The sequence below is a fragment of the Phodopus roborovskii genome, unplaced genomic scaffold (assembly GCF_943737965.1).
Source record: "Phodopus roborovskii unplaced genomic scaffold, PHOROB, whole genome shotgun sequence".
Classification (NCBI taxonomy): domain Eukaryota; kingdom Metazoa; phylum Chordata; class Mammalia; order Rodentia; family Cricetidae; genus Phodopus; species Phodopus roborovskii.
In genome coordinates, this window is record NW_026126567.1 from 15,257,431 (window position 1) to 15,280,910 (window position 23,480).

Here is a 23,480-nt window from a genome sequence, read left to right on the forward strand (position 1 = left end):
TCACTACCAACATTTTAAAATAGGCCTCAGAGGTTGACCATCTCCACAACGCTTTTGAGAGGAAAGATTTGGAAAATGAAGACTCCCATCTGAATGGAAAGCAGAAACATTCCTAACTTGGTGTTTGTCCCTCCCCCACCCACCCCAACGAAACCACCTGTCACATGATGGTGGGAAGTCAGTCACATCCCATTTAGGCAGAGATGGCTTGTCTTCCTCATGTTATCCCATTTCTCAACTTAACTATTATTTCATTTGGGTATTGCATGTAGCCCAGCTTTGCCTTAGATGGGGCGATCTTTCTGCCTCTGCAGTGCTGGGGTCAGAGATACTAGGCCTAACAAATTATTTCTTAGATGGCGTCTTTGTGTATAGCCTAGAGTGGCCTCAAACTCCATTCTCCAGCAAGAATCTTCTCCTTGCTGTGGGCCACCATACCTCGTTGTAATTAAACCCCAGAAGGCAGAAGGCAAAGACAATAAAGGACAATGGCAGTTTTCATTTCAACAAAAGATGGCCTTCCAAGTTACACATACAGTGCTAATATAGAAATGAAAACTATCTTTCTTTTCATCCTCAAAACATAGAACACTGCACACACAAACATACAAAAAAAGAAAAAGAAAAAAAATCTAGCCGGGTGTTGGTGGCTCCAAAGCAATACAGAGAAACTCTGTCTAGAATTATTTTGCCTGCTTTTGTTTTTGAGACAAAGTTTCCCAGGCTGGCCTTAAACTCATGGCAATCCCCCTACTTCATCTCCCCAAAATGTTGGGATTATAGGTGTGAGCCATCATGCCTGGCTTTGTGTGTGTGTGTGTGTGTGTGTGTGTGTTTAAGTCTTCCATGGGTGTGGACACACCTCTTTGCTTTCACACCCAGACCATTTCAAATAAACTCCAGAAGGCTGCTGGAGCTGATTCATGGGGAGAAAGAACTCAGGCCCAGTGAGGAAAAGAGGGTCAGGCAGTTGTGTGCATCGTCTCCTTGTCCACCCCCACCGTCCATGACACAAAGCTTCACTTTACTTTTCACCTCACGTCATAACCCAAAAAAGGTTAAGCTGAAATTGGTGATAAAGGCAGAAATTCAGGAAGCGTCAGTAGCCAGGGGATACCTACCAAGGCCCTGCCTTTAAAAAAAAAAAAAAAAAGAAAGAAAGAAAATCTAAATAGAGAGGAAAGTTACTTTGTGTTGATGGCTTTTACGCTGCTGAGCATTTAAGAACCTTCTTGGACATTCTTAGCGGGTCACATTCCTAGGGACTCTGTTTTCATCTGAAGCTGGTGGAATCTAGACTTATCTAACAGCTTCTGGTTAATTTTGGTGAAAGCCTTTTTTTGTTAATGTGGTGTCTCACTGTGTTGCCCAGGCTGGCTCAGCCACCAGAATTCAAGTGATCCTGCGCCTGCCTCGGTGTCCTAAGTATTCACGATCGCTAGCGACATTTCATTATCCCTACCTTCAAAGTACAATGGGAGTGACGTAAACCATGTAATAACTACCCTAAGAACTTCTGAGAAAGACATTTTCCCATGTTGCTATTTTGGCTTTTCAACACCTTTCTGCAAACATGAAAACCAATGATTGGGAACCACGGCCTGGGCTCTAGTAAGGCAATTCCACCCCATACCATAGGGAAACTGCTTCCCTGTGCCATCTACATTGGCACAAGCACATGCGTGTGCATGCGTGCATGGTTTTTGAGGCAGGCATTCCCACTGTGAGCTGAGGCTGGTCTTGCACTTGCAACCCTGCGCCTGCCCCGGCCTCCTGAGTGCTGGGATGATAGACGTGAGCCACCACACTCCTGCTATGTTTTGTTTTTTAAAGATGTGTTACCCGGTTCAAACACTACATGTAAGCCAAGGTGTGTATGGACAGAGAAAAGATCTGTATGTCCCAATTATCCATTTGTCTGGCAGTCTTGTCATGTCATTGACGTGCTATTCTGGGACAGGGCATCAGAGGGGAGGGAAGTCTTGTTGCTCAGCAGTCCAACTCCTCCATGACCTCCATGACAATTGTCCTCGGGCCAGTGAGAATCAGGTTACTCACGGTGCGGTAGTCTACATTCAGCACGTTGAGCCCATTGACAGAGACGACGAACTGACAGACCTACAGGAATGACAGAAAGAAAGAACATCAGCTCCAGCTGGGGATGCAGCTCAACTGATGAAATGCCTGCCCCGGATGCCCATAATCCCAGCACTTGAGGGGTTGAGGAATTAGATCATGGTGGTTATTGTAGGCTATATAAAAAGGCCAGTCTGGGGTAAATGAGATGTTGTCTCAGATACAGACACGCAGACACAGACAGACAGACACACACACACACACACACACACACACACACACACACACTTACTTGTCCATTTTTTTCATAGACTTAGTGTGTGTCCCAAACATTATTCTTAAAATGGCCAACCAGCAAGCTACTCTGATTCAATCATTACAAAAAGGACATACTTTTTCTACAGGGCAAGATGACAGAAAAAGCACTTATTTTAGTATTTTACAAAAATTGGGCTTAAATCCCAAGTCTGAATCTTATTAGTTAGTTATATTTCTAAGCTTTATTTCCATCTATTGTGTGGTATCCATCGCACACACATGACTGTTGCAAGAATTCTAAGACAGAGTACATGAAGCTTTTATTAGAGTGGGCCAGCCTATGAGGATTCACAGTCTTGTAGTTGTTGTACTTATGAGCTAACAGGCCCTGGGGGAAGTACTGATTAATTCATCGTTGAAAACTAAAGAATGTGAGAGATACCAAAACCTCCGGGAATCCACCATTTCCTTTTTTATTGATTTCTGGCAAAGTAATGTCAACATAAACTTAAACTTAAAATCAAGTCCCCAAATACCTATCTATACCTACTGCCTCTACACACCCAAGTTGGGAAACATCAAAATCATAGCTTTGTTTCTGTTTTTGTTTTTGTTTTTTTTTTTAATAAAAAATGTTATAGGATCTGGAATCTTAAAATAAAGATTTATGACCTATGTTCCTTTGATGGTGACCTTAATTTAAGTAGGTCACTTCTCCTCTTCCATATTATATGCTTCATGATGTAAACATGCCCCATTTGGAGCCAGCTCACTTGGGAGACCATTGTCTTGGATGCACAGAGCCTGGGCTTATTTTCCAGGACCTTATAAGCTCAGTGCCGAGTAAAGTGCACGTGTAACATCAGCACCTGGGAAGTGGAGGCTGGAGGGTCAGAAGTTAAAGATTAACCTTGGCTGGTTGGAGGCTAGCCTGGAGTACATGAGACTGTCTCAATATATGTATATAATAAATAAGCATTCCTCATTTGCAGAATGAACAGGTTAAAAAATATATATCCATCCACACAAGTTCAAATTACACAATGAATTTAAAACATGCTGGAAGACATCACACAAATGCTGGGCTCACTAATTCCTCTCTCTCTCTCTGTTTTTTTAAATGGTCATTTCCTAGCCAGTGGTGGTGGCACATACCTTTAGTCCCAGTAATCAGAAGGCAGAGGTAGATCTCTGTGAGTTTGAGGCTAGCCTGGTCTACAGAGCTAATTCCAGGACAGCTAGGACTATTACACAGAGAAACCTTGTCTTGAAAAACAAACAAACAAACAAACAGAACAAAACACAGAAACCATGGCTACAGGAGTAGAAAGTGTAATGTAGTTAACAGGATCGCATTTCTTTAGTAAACATGAACCCTGACATTTGCACTCCTTACCCTTTGTTACTGGGGTGTCTTACACAGTAGCCATTCTCCTTTCCCATTCCCAAAGAATTTGGGGCACGTCTTGAGTGTAATCAACCCTTTTCAACTATGGCCAAGGTCATAGTGATAATTGAGGTCATCCTGCCTGATCACTGCCTCTGGGGGCATTTTAGCACTGACCCAACTAAGCTGTTGACTTGCTTTTCCTCTGCCAAAGAATGAGAGGAATGTCACCCCCTCCCACCCAGGGTGCTAGACTTGAGATCTGGGTTCTTTCCTCCAAAAGACCTCCTTTGTGTTGCTACATGGGAAGACAGGAATTGCCAGCCAACCCTCCACAGGCTCTGGGGTAATTTGTGTCTCTGAATCACACTGTGAGCACATTAGTCATTCAGGCCTCACCGCAATTATGCTCTGCTGTCCCACACCATTTGTCTTAACTAGCCAACGTGTGAGTGATCGGAATGTCACAGAGAAATCTAAATAGATTCATGTTTCTCGAGGGCCATATAGGAATCTCATCATACCAGGTCTGATGGCCTTGTGCGTGGCTGCTAGTCTCTTCTAAACAGGGAAAGTGACTGCTCACATACCACAGACCTTTATTTTAAAATGATTTATTTGTGTGTGTATGTGTGCCAGCATGAGTTTATGTGCCGAGGTACCCAAGGAGTCCTGAAGACAGATCCCCCAGAGCTGGGAGGGATTACAGGCAGTCGTGCATGCCTGGAGGAACCAAGGCTGGGTCCTCTGCAAGAGCAACAAGTGATCTTCTTAACCACAGAGCCATCTCTCCAGTCCCACCACAGCCCTTTCTACTGCTTTTTCTTACCACTTGCCTGATGGCTACCTGAGTTTGAAGAGCCCGGCTCAGGCTGGGCAGAGGCAATGGCTATAACAGAGTGTGGCTTGAAGCTTCAAAGACTGAAAGACATTTAATAGTCTCCTGCTAAAGGACTGTACTTCGAAGCTCACTGATTTGCTAATGCTGGCTGGTCGGTAAGTTCTAAGCAGCCTCATGTCTGCCCAGTGCCGGGGTTAAGGGTGTAAACAGCCAGGTCTGGCTTTTGTACATGGCTTCTAGGAGTTGAACTTAGGTCCTCACTGTCGATGGACAAGCCCTTTACGTACTAAGCCATGTCCACAGCCTTTGCTAGTGGTTTTTCTCTCCATTCTTTAATGCTCAGGCAGTCTTAGGGTTTCTCAAACACCCATGATACACTGGTACTCCCACAGCATGAGCTACTCAGGAGGTTGAGGAGGTAGGATTAAGAGCTTGATTAAGAGCTTACTGTAGAGTAAGAATCAGCCTCAAAAAAATCCAAAAAGCAATGCGGATGTGTTATACACTTAGAATCTCAGCGTTGAGGAAGTGAGACAGGAGGACCGGACCAGGAGTTTCACTACATATTTAGTTCACAGCTGGCCTGAAACTCTCTCACAAAACCTCAAAACAGCGCGCACGCGTGTGCACGGGTGCGTGCGCACACGCGCACGCGCGCACACACACACACACACTCACACACGTATGGTGCCAATGTTTACGCTCTTTCAATTACATGATTTTTATTCAAATAAGCCTGGATTGTAAAATAGCCATAGTACCTTAGTTAGGGTTTCTATTAATGTGATCAAACACCTTGACCGAAAACACTTTGGGGAGGAAAGAGTTTATTTGGCTTACACTTCCACATCATAGTCCATCATTGAAGGACACCAGGACAGGGACTCAAACGGGGAGGAGCCTGGAGGCAGGAGCTGATGTAGAGGCTATGGAGGGGTGCTGCTTATTAGCTTGCTTCTCATGGTCTGCTCGGTATGCTTTCTTTACTTACTTCTTTTTCAAGATTATTTTTTTCTTTACTTTGTAGACCAGGCTACCCTCTAACTCACCTCTGCCTCCCCGGTGCTGGGATTAAAGGAGTATGTCACCACCACCCAGCTTAAGCATGCTTTCTTGTAGAACCCAGGACCACCAGTCCAGGGATGATATCACCCATAAGGGGCTGGGTCCTTCCCCATCAATAAATAACTAAGAAAATGCCTTACAGCTGGATCTTATGGAGGCCTTTTCTCAATTAAGATTCCCTCCTTTGAGATAACTCGAGTTTGCCCTTCAAGTTGATGCAATACTAGTGAGCACACATGGTAACACACACCTGTAATCTACCACTTGAGGAGGTTGAGACAGGAAGATGGTGAGTTTGAGGCCAGTCTGGGATATGTAGGAAGATCCTGTCTCAAAGAAAGGAAGGAAGGAAGGAAGGAAGGAAGGGAGAAAGGAAGGAGGGAAGGAAGGAAGGAAGGAAGGAAGGAGGGAGGGAAGGGAGAGAGAGAGAGGTTAACATTATATTGTGTACATATAAGAAACAGTGACTATACCTTCTAGGACCCACCAGGTCTACAGAACAAATCTGAGGCTAGCCTGGGCTATACAGAGAGACCCTATCTTAAACATAAAACTGAAACTTACAACAAAAAAGGGAAGAGTTGCCTTTTCACTCCCCTTCTACCCTTCTACTTACAGTTATCACAATCCCGTGCTTTCAAAAGTCAGATTAGGGCTGGGCAGTGGAGGCGCACACGTTTGACCCCAGTACTTGGGAGGCAGAGGCAGGCGGATCTCTGTGAGTTCGAGACCAGCCTGGTCTATAAGAGCTAGTTCCTCTCAAAACAAAAAACAAAAACCAAAATACGAAAAAAATCAGATTAGGGACTGGAGAAATGGCTCAGTAAGAGTGCTTGGACATCTGAGTTCAGAGCCCCCGCGCCCATATAAAAGGTGGGTATGGCCACACCTGCCTGAGGCAGGAGGATGATTGAGGCTTACTGATCTGCCAGTTTAGAGAGAGAAAAATCTAGTGAGCTCCAGGTTCACTGAGAGAGCCTGTGTCATGAAGTAAAGTGGGGAAACCCAGAGAAGGCCCCCATGTTTTGTTTTGATGTCTGTATACATATACATACATACATATGTCAATCCTGTGTGTCAAGTGAACACACATGCACACCACAGGCACACGCACGCGCGCGCACACACACACGCACACACACACACACACACACACGCACACACACACACACACACACACACACACACAATCATAATTCTCTCGTTTTCCCAGTTCTCAGAACCATTTCTCACCAATAACGTAACTAAGATGTTCTTTCAAACCTTTTCCCAGAATAAAGAAAAAAATGCCTTCAAACCCTTACTCATGTGCTTATATCCAACATGGTATTTTTAGAGTCTGGCTGTCAGACAGACGTCATCTCTCCCTAAGTGGCCTCGATGACTGCGTGGTTCAAGCAGTTTCCATGTCCTGTTGCTAAAATGTTCCAGATCATCTAGCTCCAGGAGCCCCGCTGTGTACTCATGGGTTAACTCACAGCGATGGGTTTTCAGTTGGCATCTTTGGTACACCATGCTTTGCAAATCAACACACATTACAAATAACAGCAGGACGCACACAGCCTGGGGAGGAAATTACTTCTCCCCTGTGCGCACAAACACACAGAATACATGACTGCCTCCAGACAGGCCACGCTAGGAACATAATTTCTCCCTGCTGGGCTAGCAGTTTAGATCTACTGGAAGTAATGGGGATTCTGGTGAAGTGGTCCATGCTTTCCTTTTCAGTATCTTTAACACACACACCTGTTTGCCAAGATTAGGTTTGCAATTGTCCCATTTCCTTAGTTCTTTGTGTTTGTGTAGGTGTGTGTGTGTGTGTGTGTGTGTGTGTGTGTGTGTGCGCGCGCGCGCGCGCGCATGCACGTGTATAGGTGTGTATCTGTATCTGTGTCTGTCTGTCGGTGTATGCATGTGTATAGAAGCCAGAGACTGATGTCAGTGACTTTGCCAGTCACTCTCCACCTTACTGCTTTTTGAGACAGGACCTCTCACTGAATCTGGAGCTCACCGATTCAGCTGGATTGGCTAGGCAGCAATTGGAGGGAGACCCCCCCTGCACCCCCCACCCCTCTGCATTTCCAGAGCTGGGATTACCGGCACATACTATGCCTGGCATCTATGTAGGTGCTGGAGATCCTAACTTAAACATTTTATCAACTGAGCCATTTCCCTGTCCCCTCCTCTCTTATTTTGAGTTAGGGTGTCATGTAACCCAGGACTTGAACTCACTATTGAGCTAAGGCTGGCCTTGAACTGCCGATCCTCCTGCCTCTACCTAGGAGGAACCCAGAGCATCACAAATGCTAGACAAGCACTGCACCAAATGAGCTTAACCTCCATTTCCTCAATTCTAAGAAAAGGGCTCAGTCTCAATACATAAGGACACTGCTTCAACCTCCAAATGAAAGGACAGGAACAGGAACGTAGTCTCATTAACGAAGATGCAGTACAAAAACCTTCCTGTGACACATGAGGCTGGGGTTAGGATGCAGCTCTGAGGAAACAACAGGCTTAGGAAAGAGATTCTGAGCAACAACACTGGTCCTTAAGAGTTAACGGGACGAAGGAGGCAGGACCAAGCACATTTCTGGGTGTGTCCAAGTTGGGGCGAACACCCAGGCGGAACTCCAGCCTTCCTTCTGATGGAAAGCCAAATTAACTAAATCATTCTGCCTTGCAGATTACTCTGCCTACACTAGGCCTGGCAGATGTGCCATAACTCCCAGACAGATGGATACCCACCCATTGTGCAAAAATTACACATACACACACATTGGCTGGAGCCCACCAGGAGTCACTCGGCTGTCTGCCCTGAAGTGGGGGTGAGCTTGGGGAGAAACACAGCACCTCCAGTGTACCAGGGTCTTCTCAGGCCCTGGGAGTCGGCAGTCACCCACTGTACCCCCAACAGTGCTGCATTCAAGCTGGAGAGATGGGTCAGCTGTTATGAGCACTGGCTACTCTTCAAGAGGATCTGGGATCAGTTCTCAGGACCTACATGGATGCCCACAACCATCCGTAACTCCAGTTCCAGAGGACCTGATGCCCTTTGCTAGCCTCCGCTGATACTATGTGTGTGTGTGTATGGTACACAGCCATACGGGTAGCAAAACCAGACCGGGGACATAGCTCAGGTGGTAAGGTGCTTGCTCTGCAAGCATGAGGACCTCAGTTGGATCCCCAGGGGCATGGTGGCACTTGCAATCTCTGTCCTGAGGAAGAGGAGACAGAAGGGGTCCTGGGACTTCCTTGTCGGTCGTTTTAGCCTGACTGTGAGTTTCAGGCCAGTGGAAGATCCTTCTTAGACTGAGGTGGAGAGTTCTCCTGAGGAGGACATCTGAAGTTGTCCTCTGGCCTCCCCATGTACATGCACACACATGAACATCTGCACGTGTGTGTGCTCACGTGCAAGTGTGCATGCGTGTGCATGAACACACACACATTTAAAAAAGAGATAAAGTGTGTGGGCATGGTGGCTATGGTGGTTCAAAAGAACATGGCCCCATAGAGGGTGCCACTGTTAGGTGTATGGCTTTTTTGGAGCAGGTGTGACCTTGTTGGATGAAGTGCATCATTGTGGGGGCAGGCTTTGAGGTCTCCTTTTGCTCAAGCTACACTCAGTGTGACACACAGACTCCTGCTGCTGCCTGTGGATCAAGATACAAAATGCACAGCTCCTTCTCCAGCACCAGGTCTGCCTGCCCACCGCCATGACCCTCCATGATGATAAAGGACTACATCTCTGAAACTGTAAGTTAGCCCTAATCAAACGTTTTCTTATTAAGAGTTTCCATGGTCACCGTGTCTCTACACAGCAATGGAAACCCTAATAAGACAGCGACACACATCAGTAATTGCAGCATTTCGGAGGCTGAGGCAGGAGGATTGCTGTGAGTTCAAGGCTACAACAGAAAGGATCTCTCCCCCAAACCAACCAATAAAACCACTAAATCCTCAAAACCAAAAGCAAAAATGGGGAACCTCTCCCTAGAAACCCAGGAATCTAGCCTGTCACCTCTTAAGTATGTCTCGTGCTGGAAAGTGCATGAATTAAGGAGATCAGTTACATGTTAGCAGGGCTAGTGTGCATCCCATCCACATGGCAGACTTATCATTCTCAAGCTGCAGTGTTCACATGAGGTACTTTGGGGAATATCTGAAAGTTATCATTCTCAAGCTGCAGTGTTCACATGAGGTACTTTGGGGAATATCTGAAAGTTATCATTCTCAAGCTGCAGTGTTCACATGAGGTACTTTGGGGAATATCTGAAAGTGTATAATCTCAGATCTTACTTAAGGCTTACCAGACTCCATGGGAGAGAGTCCCGGGGATCTGTATTCTCAGTGATGCTAGGATGCAGTAATGAATGAGGTGACGATTAATGACTCCTTGAGTATAGAATTTACAGATTCCAGGAGGAAACCGTATGACTGTAAGCTATATAGTTACCCTTGGTGACAATGAGTATACAGTTTGGCCAGCAAGCTTCCCAAATCACATCATCTGTCTAAGTGAGTAATGGCATGATCTCATCTCCACTATTAACCAGCATTACCAACTCTGCTCACAACCATTTGGATGTTGTTGCCACCTTTGTTTCATAACAGAAACAGGACTGGGGAAGATTAAGCATGCCATGTAGGTGGGTGAAAAAAAATGTGGGGAAGATCTGACTTTTGTAAGGTGGGTGAAAAAAAATGTGGGATCAGGCTATCCTTGGAACACAGATGCTAGCATGTTCAGCAGTCATTGTTAAGAAATGAGTACCCCAAGAAGTTTATCTCTGAGAGTTCTCTTGCCTCCTTCCTTCCTTCCTCCTCCAAATGGGGCTTCCCCAAAGGCAAAACTAAGTGTAGGACTCAGGGGGTTAATACCTACTCTCAGACCTGTACCCCTGAAGCTAAATATTATTTTTCTTCCAAATATGAGTGGATACATTAAGCAGGAAAAAAAAAAAAACTAACAACCCCCCCTATTTCTTTCAAAACTTTAAAGTATTTTTCACCTCTAAAATTCTTTTGTTTAGTTTTCTTTCTTTTGGTCTTTCAAAACAGGGTTTCACTGTGTACCTCTGACTATCTGTCCTAGCACTAGCTCTATAGACCAGGCTGCCCTTGAACTCACAGAGATCTGCCTGACTCTGCCTCCAGTGTGCTGAGATTAAAAGTGCACACCACCACTGCCTGAGCTGGCTGGACAGAAATTTGCTACGTAGACATACATGGCTGGCTTCAAACACACAGTCATGAGGATCCTGTGCCCCATGAGTTCTCGGTTAGAGTTTGTACAGCTATGCCCAGAATTTTCCTCTAAATTTCTCCATGGGAAAAAAAAAAGGAATCAGGCTTCTACTTAGCCATGAACAACACGTTCACTAGTAACAATGTCCCCACACTGTTGATGACTCATATGTCAAGAAACAGGCCAGGCGCATGCTTTTATTAAATTTGTAAAAGAAATGTTATTCTTATGAATGTAAACTGAACTTCAGAACAATATAAATAATGAAAGAATACAACAGGCTCTCTCATGCATTCATGTGCTGTAGGCTTCTATATGTTGAAAAAAAAAAAGGTGATATTATAAATTTAGAATCCAGCAAGGCAGTGCAGTCTTATTACAGAAAAATGGAAATGAACTAAAAGACCAGAAACTGATCCATACACAGTCTTCTGCCATGGTTGAGATGGCAAAGTAGGAAACAGATGAAAGAGTCAATCCACCAGGAAGACATGACAGCCGACAGCCTATGTGTCTGAAAAAAAGAGCCCCACAGCATATAAAGCAAAAGCCAAGGGATTCAAGACATAGTGGGTAGCTTAATATGCTAGGTGAGACTGGCTTTCTTTCACTAACAAACAGGGAGGCAGGTAGAAGAGCAGTCTGCACATGTGACATGTATGCAGCACCTCTCACCAGCAGCCTCCCAGCCATACCAGGAGTGCTGTTATTATAGCAACCAATCCCTCAGATGGCTTACAGTACAAGTTCGCATTGTGAGAACTGCAGGCATACACTAACAATTTCTATGTCTCTGTATAGATCATACAATTGTCTTAATGCCCACCTTTGTACTTAGTTGAAAATTAATTTTCTTTTACCCCTCCCACCTCTCCCTCTCTCCCTCTCTCTCTCTCTCTGTGTGTGTGTGTGACAGAGAGAGAGAGACAGAGAGTAGTCTGAGGATGACCTTAAACTTTTGACCCTCTTAGCCCCCCTTCTAAGTGTGGGATTGTAGAAGTGAACCATCATACTTGGCTTCTACTAGTGAAAATTTTAAAGTAAACAGATCAAGTCTTTGAGATGGTTCAGTTGGTAAAGGCTCGTGTGTGCATGTGTGCGCATGTGCACGCACGTGCACGCCCCCCCACACACACACCACACACACTCTCTCTCTCTCTCTCATACACACTTTTTATTTAAAACTAAGTGTAACAATCTGTGAAGCAATCAAGTTCCTGTCCACGAGGTGATCACGTGAACAAAGCTGCTTCAGAACGGAGACCGTATTACCCAACAATGGTTCTTCACCATGAACCACTAGACATAAGCAGACTGTAGACTTGCCAGAGAGTCATAATCCATGACACTAATGGACTGCAATTTGTTTACACAAACATCACATTCAAGGATCCTGCTTAGGAGTTCCCCATGCTGCTGTCATATGAGAACAAGCTGTGGTTGTTTTGGTGAGGAGGAGCCTGCACAGCAGAATACACTTCTCTCAAAAATAAGATAAGAAAATTTGCAGCTGTGTGTCAGCCCCATCAATCTTTCTGCCAAGTATGCAACTGGCCTGAGAGAGATTGGAGTGGAAGGTGGCTGATGGCCAGTTCTTGCACAAACATAGGCCTCCCATTCCACAGAACTATTCTTCCTAAGCTTTGGGCATTTAAACACACCATATGCCCCACACTAGTCCCCCAAAGGGCAGACTACACCACTGAAGCAAAGTCAACTGTGCATAAGAATGACTGTCTTTCACAATGAAACGAGAACAACACACAAAACCCTGTTGAAAGAGTTATAAGCCTGTTGAATCTACACAGAATCTGCCACCTTGCCCAAGCTGTCACTAGGCTTCCGATGGAAGTTGGCCCCTGCCTGGTCCACTCGCCTCAGCAGGTCAGGCACAGGAGGACTGTGGAACATTACTCAAAGGAGAGGAAGGGGTCTCATGGAACCTAGGCTCAGTCCCTAGAACTTGTTATTCCCAAAGTTAGAACAAAAATCTTCCTGGAGATTCTCTATAGAGGTGGGAGGCATGAGGAGGACTTGGACACACTGATGGTTCCTGTGACTGTCCTGTAGGTGGCTGGCTCATGACTGTGCGAGAAGCATATCCAAGGTCAACTTGTATTAAAGGAAGATTGAACTCTCTGTCTGAGGTATGTTTAACTCGGGAGCATAAAGTGTTCAGTGGCTGAAGGAGCAATGCATGAGTGTTACAATCACAGGATTCCATGGTCTGCTGCTGAAGGGAAGGGGACCTATCAACGGGGAGCCAGTTCTCACTCTATACACCCTTAGGCCCCCAGACAAACTGCCTTACTCTATGGATGCAAAAAGTTGCTCAGAACTTCCCAAGAATGTTGTGGCTCAGTGGGTAGAAGCAGTTGTATGATCCTGGGAACCTGCTCAAAGTAAAGAAGCAACTCCCCAAAGTTGTCCCCTGACATCTTGCAAGAAAGTATGGGTGTGACCACAAACACACACACACCAAACAGAAAGATCAACAAACCGTCCTGCATGTCTTTGTGGATATGTGGCAGAGGGATCAGGAAGTATATTCTCAATACACATTGACCCACTCAAGGTCAGTCTTCCTCTCTAATTTCTTTCTCATGAAAATTAAGAAAAAAAATTCATTTATTAACTACTTACAACCCAGTACTTTTATCTTTTTTCTTGATTATGGTAAGAATGCAAAATTAACATAACAGAACATTTAAAAGATCAATTATGAAAGAAGATGAAGAATATTAAGGTTACTCATCAGACCACTATACAATAGCTATATTTTCATAAATACAAAGGATTTCTGTATATTATTTCTTTCATAATGGGTAAGCTGTAGTGTGTTGGTGACATTTTCTGCCCTCCAAGGGTATTACTTGATGATGATATTTTTTTTTTTTCAAAGCTAAATTATTGGTCCTACAGAGTGTGAGGACTTGTTTATCGTAAATTATTTCACAATGGTTTTCACCATGTTTCCCTACTCTTGGGATCCTATTTGTGTACCTATGAGTATAAAATGATGATGATACTTTCACAGTTACATTGGCTGTTCTGAGTGCTTCTGGGTCAGCTGGAGTCAGTAACCGTTATCCCATATAAACCCCTGCTAAAGATAACTACTAAGTAGCCTCATCCTTTCCCTGTGTGATGCTTTCTGTGCTGTTCAGTGGAGAACAAAGCCCCTGTTAGGGACAAGACAAACATCGGGCATAGGCATACAATAAAGATTACAGACAAATCAGAAATGATAAGCTGCAGATGGTACAGGGAGAGAAGCATAGAATTCACATTTGGACTCACTCTTGGTCAAACTAAACCAAGAGGAGATCTGTGATTTCATTCCTTCATGTGACACAAATGCATTTAATCTATGTAGGTGATGGCCTTTTTGTGTTTTTGTGTTTGTGTGTGTCTTTAAATGTTGATCTTAAAAAATAACCAAAAACTACATGTATTTATTTACTTACTTACCTATTTATTTTTGTGTGTGTATGCTATTGCACATATGTGGAGGTCAGTTTCCTCCTTCAATTAGATGAGCCCTGGAGACTGAACTCAGGTCATTAGGCTCAAAGACAAGCAACTTTACCCACTAGGCCATCATGCCTAGCCTGTTCCTGATTTTTTTTTGAGACAGGGTCTAATGTAATTCAGGCTGACTTTGAATTTGCTATTTAGCATATGACTCTTAATCCCCCAACTCTCAATCACTGGGATTACAGACTTGCAGCACTATCTGCGTTCAGCTTTAGTTGGAAATGATGTGGTAGGAAGCAAAAAGATTACAAATCAAATAGCAATGGCCTCATGACAACCTGTTTTTTTTTTTTTTTTTTTTTTTTGATGTGGTAAGGGGTAAGGATAGGTGGTAGATAATATTGGTAACCTGACACCTAGGAGGCAGAGCTCTGGGCACACCTGGGGAGACGGTATAGATTAAGGTGAGCCTCCGAGAATGTCTATGAGGGATTGTCTTGATTACATTTATTGAGTTAAGAAGATCCACCCACTGAGGGCTCTGAACTTTGGAATGGAGAAAAGGAACTGAGTGCATTAATTCATTGCTTTCTTCCCTTTGAGTGTGGATATAATGTGCCTGGCTAATTCAGGTTCACCCTGCCTTGACTTCCAGGAAATGATGGACTGGAATCTGGAATGGTGAGCTACAACACAGCCCTTCTCCCATAAGTGGCTTTTGAGTGGGTATTTTATCATGCCAACAGAAAGGAAACTAGAACAACGTGCTTATGCATCCTTTGCTGGACATGTCCAGGGAGGAGAACCCTGGTGACTGACTACTGCTCCGGCATTCCTTTCTGTATCTTACAAGTGTGTTGTCACGCTCCAGATGAATACATTGTGAGCCAGTGAATGAGGCAGTCACTGGGCTACTCAGGACTGTCTCTGTTCAGGGGTGCTCCAGGACCGGGATGTAGCTCAGCTGAATGAGTGATTGCTTAGCATGCAAAAAGCCATGGGTTGTTTGCTCAGCACCGCATAAACTTACAAGAAGGACCAGAAATCCAAGGTCATAGTGAACTAGACACTAGCCTGGGCTACAGAAGACCCTGTCATAAACAAACTAATAAAACAGAACAAACAAAAAGCCAGACACGAGGTGGTGGTGCACACCTTTAATCCCAGGGGCAGAGGCAGGTGAATTTCTGAGTTTGAGGCCAGCCTGGTCTATAGAGGAAGTTCCAGGATGGCCAGGGCTACACAGAGAAACCCTGTCTTGAAGACCCCAAACAACAGCAAAAGCAAGAATCCCAACACTTGGGAGTAAAGTATTGCATAGCATTTAGAAAGTGGACATGGCTCAGTATGTCATCAGGATCCTTCTGCCTCTAGTAACCTCACATACCGTCACAGAGCTGTATGGAGCTTGTAGTGACTGGGTCCCCCAGGCGTTCATTATTAGAGCATATATGACCTCTGGTGGAGTAGCTGACCTATTTTTTTCAGATGGAGACGCTGAAGACCAGACAAGTAGAATTGTTTCAGCGTATTTGAAGGACCTCGGACATGAAGAATGGCCATGGCTCTGAAGCCCGATGAGCCATAGACTAGTTTGGCTTCTGACTCCTGCTGCTTAGTTACACAACAGGAGTCTGTAACTCAATTCTTTCATGCCCAGCTCCCTGGTCATGACAAAAATAAGGAGACACACAATACAAACCAGGCAACTCTCACAATGCCTAGCACAATGTTAACGAAAACGGTTTCCTTTCCCTCCATCCCTGCAGAACATAGCAGATACAGAGCTCCATCCTGTCTCCTCCAGGGCAGCTCCCACTCCTGCAATGTTTACTGCTAGAGCTAAACCACAGGACTGTTAGCCAGGACGAAACTGCTTTTATGCAAGAGAGTCATTAATTTGGAGGCTAACCCTGGAAAACAGACTTCACTATGGATATTCAAAAGGGCTTCCAAGAAAATCTCCCAGAGAGCTCATTTCAATTCGGCCTGGTGACTTCTGTCTTACAAAGTGACTGTGAGGAGCCATGCCGGATACCCCGCCCAGGGTTGCTAGGACCTGTTCTTGTTCAGGCTTGGAGAGGAAAATACCAGAAGCCATTTTTCTTTTGTTTTGTTCCATTTTATTTTATTTTATTTGAAACAGGGGTTCATGTAGCCCAGGCTGGCCTCAAACTTGGCTAACTATGATCCTGAACTTCTTTTTCTGTTTGGTGGTGTCCTTGCTTGAGACAGGGTTTCTCTATGTAGCCTTGGCTGTCCTGCAACTCACTCTGCAGGCCAGGCTGGCTTTGAAACTCAGAGATCTGCTTTCCTCTGCTTCCTGATCTTGAACTTCTTCTAATCCTACTTTCTTCACCTCTCAAGTATGCCACCAGGCCAGTCTTGTGCTGTGCTGGGATCAAAGCCAGGGCTTCGAGAAAGCGCTCTACCACCTGTGGCTCTTTTCCAGGAACTCATATAGCCCAGGCTGCCTCCTTCCTCCTTCAAGCGCTGGGATTATAGGTGTGCACCGCTACACCTGGCTCAGGACTCATATTTTAAGTATTTATTTTATGTACAGGAAGCCATAGAGAATGAGATGCAGATAGTCTGGGCATGCAGTCCAACCCTCCAGGAAAGCTATCCGCCCCCCTTTATCAGGCCATCCTCCTCTCCTTCCTGGAAGAGTCTCACATTTGCTCATCCTTTCTCTTTCCAGTGCCGAGCATGGTCTATGAATTGTTCCTCGGGAAAACCATGAATGAGAGAGCCTTGTGGCGTTACCTTGAGCAGGTTAACACTATATTTCAGTTTCTTTCAAATGTAGAGTTCCAGGCTCAAGCTGTCCACAGGAGAATTGTGCATTGTGTAGAGAGGGCGGGATTGAAGCAGCCACCCCTCCTCATAGCTACTGTGGTAAACTGAGGTGAAAGACAGAGACAAAGGCACTCAGGTAGGGTTTCTGCTTATCCTTGCTCTCTGCTTTTCCACATTCAATCCTCCCCAACCAATGGACCACCGACCAATAGTGCTGCAAGAGTCTCAGTGGCTGATGATGCCAAAGCCATGGAGAGCCTTTTGTCATAAGTTTCCTTTGTGGACACACTCCAAAATCACCACGAATGAAGGACAGGCTTGGAGGAAGAAGGGTTGGGATCTGTAAGAAACCTAAGTGGTTGCAGGAGCTCCAGAAATACGGAAGAAATATTGGGAAAAGCAGGCACAGACATGCCTGTTGATGAGGACTTATGCAGCCCTGCTGGATTTTTCCAGCTTGCTCCTTTGCTCCTCTACTCTGTCTAGCTTTTTAATCCCACCTGTCAGCCCTGTGAACAGCCCTGCCACTGGACCCTCTGAAAGAGATGCAAACAGACACTCGGCACCTAGATTGGAGAGGGGCAAAGAGCAAAATAACAGCATAGCAGTTGGTGCCTAAAGGTAGGCAAGAAATGGAAGCTTAGGGCTACTGAGACGGATCACTGGGTTACAGCTCTTGTCTTGGAAACCTGATGACCTGAGTTCGATCCCCGGATCCAGACTCTTGAATGTTGTCACCTGACTTCCACGTGAATGTCATGGCATGTGTGTACCTACTTCTTCCCAGATATGTTTTTTCTCACCTGTTTCTCCAAGACCATGTCCTCCTCAAGGTCCAAGGTTTGAGACACACATGTCCGTGTCTCACAGATGAATGGCAGCCCAGGATGCCAGCTTTTACACACAGCACAGAAGACATTGCCTCCCCTGGCTCAGCCAAAGCACACCTCTGGGATGAATGAAGCTAAGGCCTATGCCTAGAACTGATTACTCTGGTTCTACAATGTAGAATTTGATCCCATAAGCTCTAGGGTAGCAAAGTGTGGATAGCCTCTCTGTGTAGATCACAATGTGCTTATGGCCCTTTGGTCTCCACAGTGGTTATACAGCTGGCCATGTATGGCCATTAGAAAGGAAGCTTTATCCTCCGAGATGCAGAGGGTTCTGTGGCCTCTCCTTATCCAGATGACACCACATTCTCCTTGGCTCAGGAGGGATCCTGTTTAAAACCATGCTCTGTGGACTCTTCATCAGCCAACACAAACTCCTGCCAAAATTGAGCGTACACAGATCTGGGTTTGGAGAGGGGCAGGGAAAGACAATATTTTCTCTGCAGTGGAGAAACAGTTTGAAACTATAAGATCTAAAGCTCATTTAAATTGGTAATATTTTCAACTTTAACTAGTCTCACACTTTCCTTAGAATGTGTGGAGGATATTTTTTTCTTGTCTCTTAGAAAGCCCACGAGACTTAAGGTAAGTAGAGCCCCATGGAACCTTCCCAGGCTACAAGAACACAGCTGCCCACTGGCAGCCTCCTTGGTGTGGTACCTACAACAAGAATGATGTTTTACACTGGTAGTTAGGGCAGGTCAGGCTTCTCAAATGCTGCACAGTCCAGCTGTTATGACTCAAAGCAAGCAAGCCGAAGGCATGAGCAATATTTGGCTTTGAAGAACTGTTATTAGGAGGTGGAGGCAGCTCCTTTGCTTGGCTTGCTCTGTGTGAATGTTCAAGTAGAGCTTATAAATTTCCAAATGTGTGTAACTGATACTCAACAAGCTAAAAGTCCAGCATCAAAAGCACAAATGCTTTCACCGTGTATTTTAAAACCAACCTATGCAGGATGACCTTTAACAGAAATTGGAAGCGTCAAAAGAACATAGCTCTTTGACCAACAATACAACGCCTAGGCAGTGGCATATCTGCCTTGGGCACTCTTGGATGTTGTTCTCTCTCTTGGCTGCACAAACAAATTACCCAACAGTTTCTAATCAGTGCTGGGGCCAGGGTCCACCATCAGACTCACCATGTCTGCATATCTGTGAATTTCTTATGAGTTCCCCCAGGTGATGCTGATGCTTGGGGAAAGTTGAGAAACCCTGACCTGGGCATTCCTTCAAGGTTGCCTGTGTTTATGCTTGCTTTAAACAAGAAGATTGTGTTCAAGGCCAGTACCCTGAATGGAATTCATGGTATTTCAAGAGCTGGAATGCACTAGTGACTTGGCATTGAAGGACGCAGTTGAGTCTTCAGAAGGTTTATTTTATTTTATTTTAAAACAGGGCTTCCCTGTGTAACCCCTGCTAGCTTTGAACTTGGAACCTTTCTGCCTGATGTACCAGTGTGTCACAGACACGAACCACCACACTTTGCCTGAATTTTCATTCCTTATGTGTAAAATAGAGTGCACTTAGCTCTATTTGGGGGAAGTTATGAGAACATGGTATGAAGTAGAGCATCCTCTGATGTGTTTTACAAGTAAAAACCCAAGGCACTGTTATTCCTAAAATCCAAGTGTGGCTAATACAACGTTAACACAATCTGGGTAATTGGTTGTTGGGATGACTCTGGGGAGTGAGGTGAGGTTGAGGGATGAGATTAAGGTAAATGGAGTTTTCAATGGGGCAGCACTAAAGTCGGCCGATTTCAAACCTTTCCCTCAGCCTCCTGGTCAGGGGTGATCAAACTCAACCCCTAGACAAGTAGTTCTTCAGTAGACCTCCCTTTCATTACCCATATGATGAATGGATTAAAAAGAGGTGTAGTGGCTCTTGGCTATAATTCCAGTATTTGGGAGACTGAGGCAGCATGATTGCTGGGAATTTGAGGCCAGCCTGAGCTAGACAATCAGTTCCAGAGCAGTCTGAACTACAGAATACAACTCTTTCTCAAAAAAAAAAAAAAAAAAAAAAAAACAAAACTAAACAAAACAAAACAACAATAACCACAAAATTATCATAGTACTGGAAGGCACTGGGTAGGTTACTATGGAAGGGGGGAAAAAAAAAATCAATGATTTTATCCAGCCATGAACCCTTATGCCCAGCAACCACATGGTGGCTTGCAACCATCTGTAATGAGATCTGGTACCCTCTTCTGTCATGTAGGCACACATGTGGGCATAACACTGTGTACATACTAAACAATTAAAAAAAAAAGATGCTACTATACTTGGAAAGAAAGAAAAGAAAGAGCATCTTTAAAATATTATAAGTATGTTAGAGTCTTCTAACCTTTTTCTATTTATTCTACTAAACTAGAAGATTCTCCTCTTGATCTATGCTTTTTAGCATGAGTCATGAATATGAGATTATGCAAGGGTAATGCAAATGTACAACTTCCTTTTTTAAATCAATCAATTCATTAATTAATTTTGTACTCTGTAGCCTTAAGGAGATGTTCAGACAAACATATGATCACCATGTTGAGAGTCAGGGAAACCTTTTAAGTCCTAAGCTTCTGCTTCCTGGGAAAAGAAACCACAGTCTGGAAACTCAGATGTATTTATGAGTGGATTTCAAACTTATTTTTTACAAAATGATTGCTACTCAGATATATTTACACTTACAAAACTACGGAGTGTGGAAGCCTAGTTAACAGCCAAGGACTCAGCTGAGCTGATGTCTAGTAAGCTGCTGTCACTTCTAGGAAGTCAGTTTGGTGTGAAGGTGATCTCAGAAGCCCTGTACACCTGCAGCAGCTGCATGAGAATGGATGTTTGCTTGGGCCCCTAATACCCCCGAAGCGTGTCCATTTTGACCTCAGATTCCACAGCAGTACTGATAGAAAGCAAGCTTACCCTCATGGATGAGGCCAGAGGGTAGGTTGGGAAGAGACTAAAAGTTCAGGGCAAAAGAAGACATGGATTGATTGATATGTGGTTCTGCCAGAACTAGAGCTGGGATCATTATTAGGAAAAACACAGAGGGAAGAAAAAACAGATGCCGTGGCCAGTGACATGGCTTGCCAAGTACTTTCTACCAAGTCTGAGGTCCTGCGTTTGACAGATGGAACATACAGTAGAAGGAGAGAACACTACAAGTTGTTTTCTGACTTCCACACTTGTGCTGTGGGATGTGTAAGTGCACACACACACACACACACACACACACACACAAAAGGAACCTCAGAGATTAAAAACAAAACAGATGCTAAAGCCCTGGGTGAAACAAGCAGAGCTTATTAGGCATCAAGATCAAGTGAGCAGTATCTACACTGACTCTGCTGAGGCATTAGACACACAGTCCATGTTTTGGGTGTCAGACCAACAAAACGCTTTCACCCAGGAGACCAGCTACATTTGAAGTATCATATGCGCCAGCAGATTTAGGCTGCTCAGACCCTTGGGATACAGTGTGCTTTTTTTATTTCCTGGGCTCGGTCCTTTCAATTTTAAACTTTTTATTCGTATGAGTGTACCACTTCTCCACAATGCTGTTATGAGTGTTATGTTCTCGAAGAGTATAGTGCGGGCCACTGCTGTAGCTCCATGAGTCTGTTCTGCTTCTTGCCCCAAGAACAGCTAAACCCTGTGGCCCACATACACCTTCTTTTAAGACAGTAATTTCCAAGAGATGTTTAACAATCACAAAAGCACAGGATCTAGACCTACACAAATATGAGCCCTTATAGCCCTGACACAAACTTCATTTCCTTTGTCTGTAAAAACAAAACCATACCTATATCACTGGACTGTTACTAAAAATGACAGTAGAGACAATGCAAATGGCTTTGTTGGTTCTTGGAATGTATACCAACTACCCATTAAACTTATTGAAAAGGTGGGATTATATTCCAACCATTAAATTTAAAGGCTACTATTTTAGTAATGTCTCTTGAGTTCAACGCTGCCTACAACTTGTGTCTCTGACTGAAATGTTAACCAGGAATCCAATGCTATGCTTCAATTGTTTTAGAAAATAAAAATGGGGTTCATTAACTTAACACACAGTTTGGGAACACCTTTCTTTTTTGTTGGTGGTGGTTTTGCTTTTGCTTTCTGGTTGTTTGGGACAGTGTTTCTCTGTGTAACAGCCCTGGGCATCCTAGAACTTGCTTTGTAGCCCAGGTCAGCCTTGAGCTCACAGAAATCTGCCTGCCTCTGACTCCATAGTGCTGGGATTAAAGGCATGCATCACAAACTGACTGGTGAGAACATCTTAAAATGAAGGAAAGAGAGAAGCAAATGTGGCCTTCAGTCACTTGGCCTGAGAAACGGGGTGGGCGGTGAAGTTATTCACCGAGTCTGAAGGGCCTGGAGGAGGACCAGGGATGCACAAAACAGAGCACTCAATCAACTCAGTGTACCCGTTCTCCCTGCCCCGGCCGGCCGGCCCGCGGCCAGACCAATGCTTCGCCCCCAGACTGCCCCAGGAGGCCACAAGCTGTGACTGTAATACCGACAAGATTCAATTTCATCTGGCACAAAAAAAAAAGGTGGAGGTAGAATGAAGGGGCTGAAGTACAAGGCAACTCATCGCTCAATTCTGAAGGCAAATGAAAGATGTGTCTCAGAGCCCAAGGCCTTCCACCAGCAAGCTTCCTGCCAAACTCATGCCCCGTGATTTGCATTAAATGTGTTCAAGTAACTGATAGTTGCATTAGTGACATCATACGTAGTTAAGTATTTGGAAATTATTAAGAAGCCAGGATGACTTAAAACAACAGGAACATTTGTCTCTAGTTCCAGATGCTGAAAGTGTGAAGCCGAACTGCACCATGGTCATCTTCTCTCTCAACACTCAGAACCCTTGCTGAACCTTCCAGCCTTCTTCTAGTCTCAGGGATGTGGAGGTAAGAGTTCAGGATTGAAGAAAGCTTCACATTTACCCTGGGTATGGCGTCTTAGAAACCTGCCAACACATTCATTCACGGTGAGGAGAGATAGCATGTCTGTCATGGTTGGTGGTGGGGGGGGCAGGGTCTGCACACATGACCTCCCTCTCCAACCCTGAGGAAGATGCCATACCTGTGTCTTCAGCAGACACAAGTCAAAGAGAAGTGAAATCATTTGCCCAAAGTCACCAAGGATTCTGTTGGCTCTAAAAACCTAATTAATGAGAAAAATCCCATCAGTGGTTGGGGGAGGGGGTGTGAGGATCTAACAGAGGTGAGGCATTTGGAGTGACAGACATGTCCTATGATCTGAGTGACAGAGCAAACCTAACAAACGGTACAATGAAAACTGTGCATTTTACAATACGAAGTTATGACTCGAGTAAAAACTCTGTATGGAATGCATGAGCGGCCTTTCTCTAGTTCATATGCTCTTTTTGTGGTGTGAGAGGGTCGGGACCCTTAAAAGATGAGGAAATGTGCCTTAGGGCATGT

At 44.6% G+C, this 23,480-nt stretch overlaps 1 protein-coding gene across 1 annotated transcript in view; it reads right to left on the reverse strand.

Annotated features, from left to right (window-relative positions):
• Positions 1-1,843: 1,843 nt before the first annotated feature.
• Positions 1,844-23,480, reverse strand: part of Deptor (DEP domain containing MTOR interacting protein) — a 129,998-nt gene continuing 108,361 nt past the window's right edge. Inside the window, exon 9 of the mRNA XM_051202655.1 lies at positions 1,844-2,118. Coding sequence (XP_051058612.1) covers positions 1,990-2,118 — 129 coding nt within the window. The 3' untranslated portion in view covers positions 1,844-1,989. The remainder of the gene's footprint in view (positions 2,119-23,480) is intronic.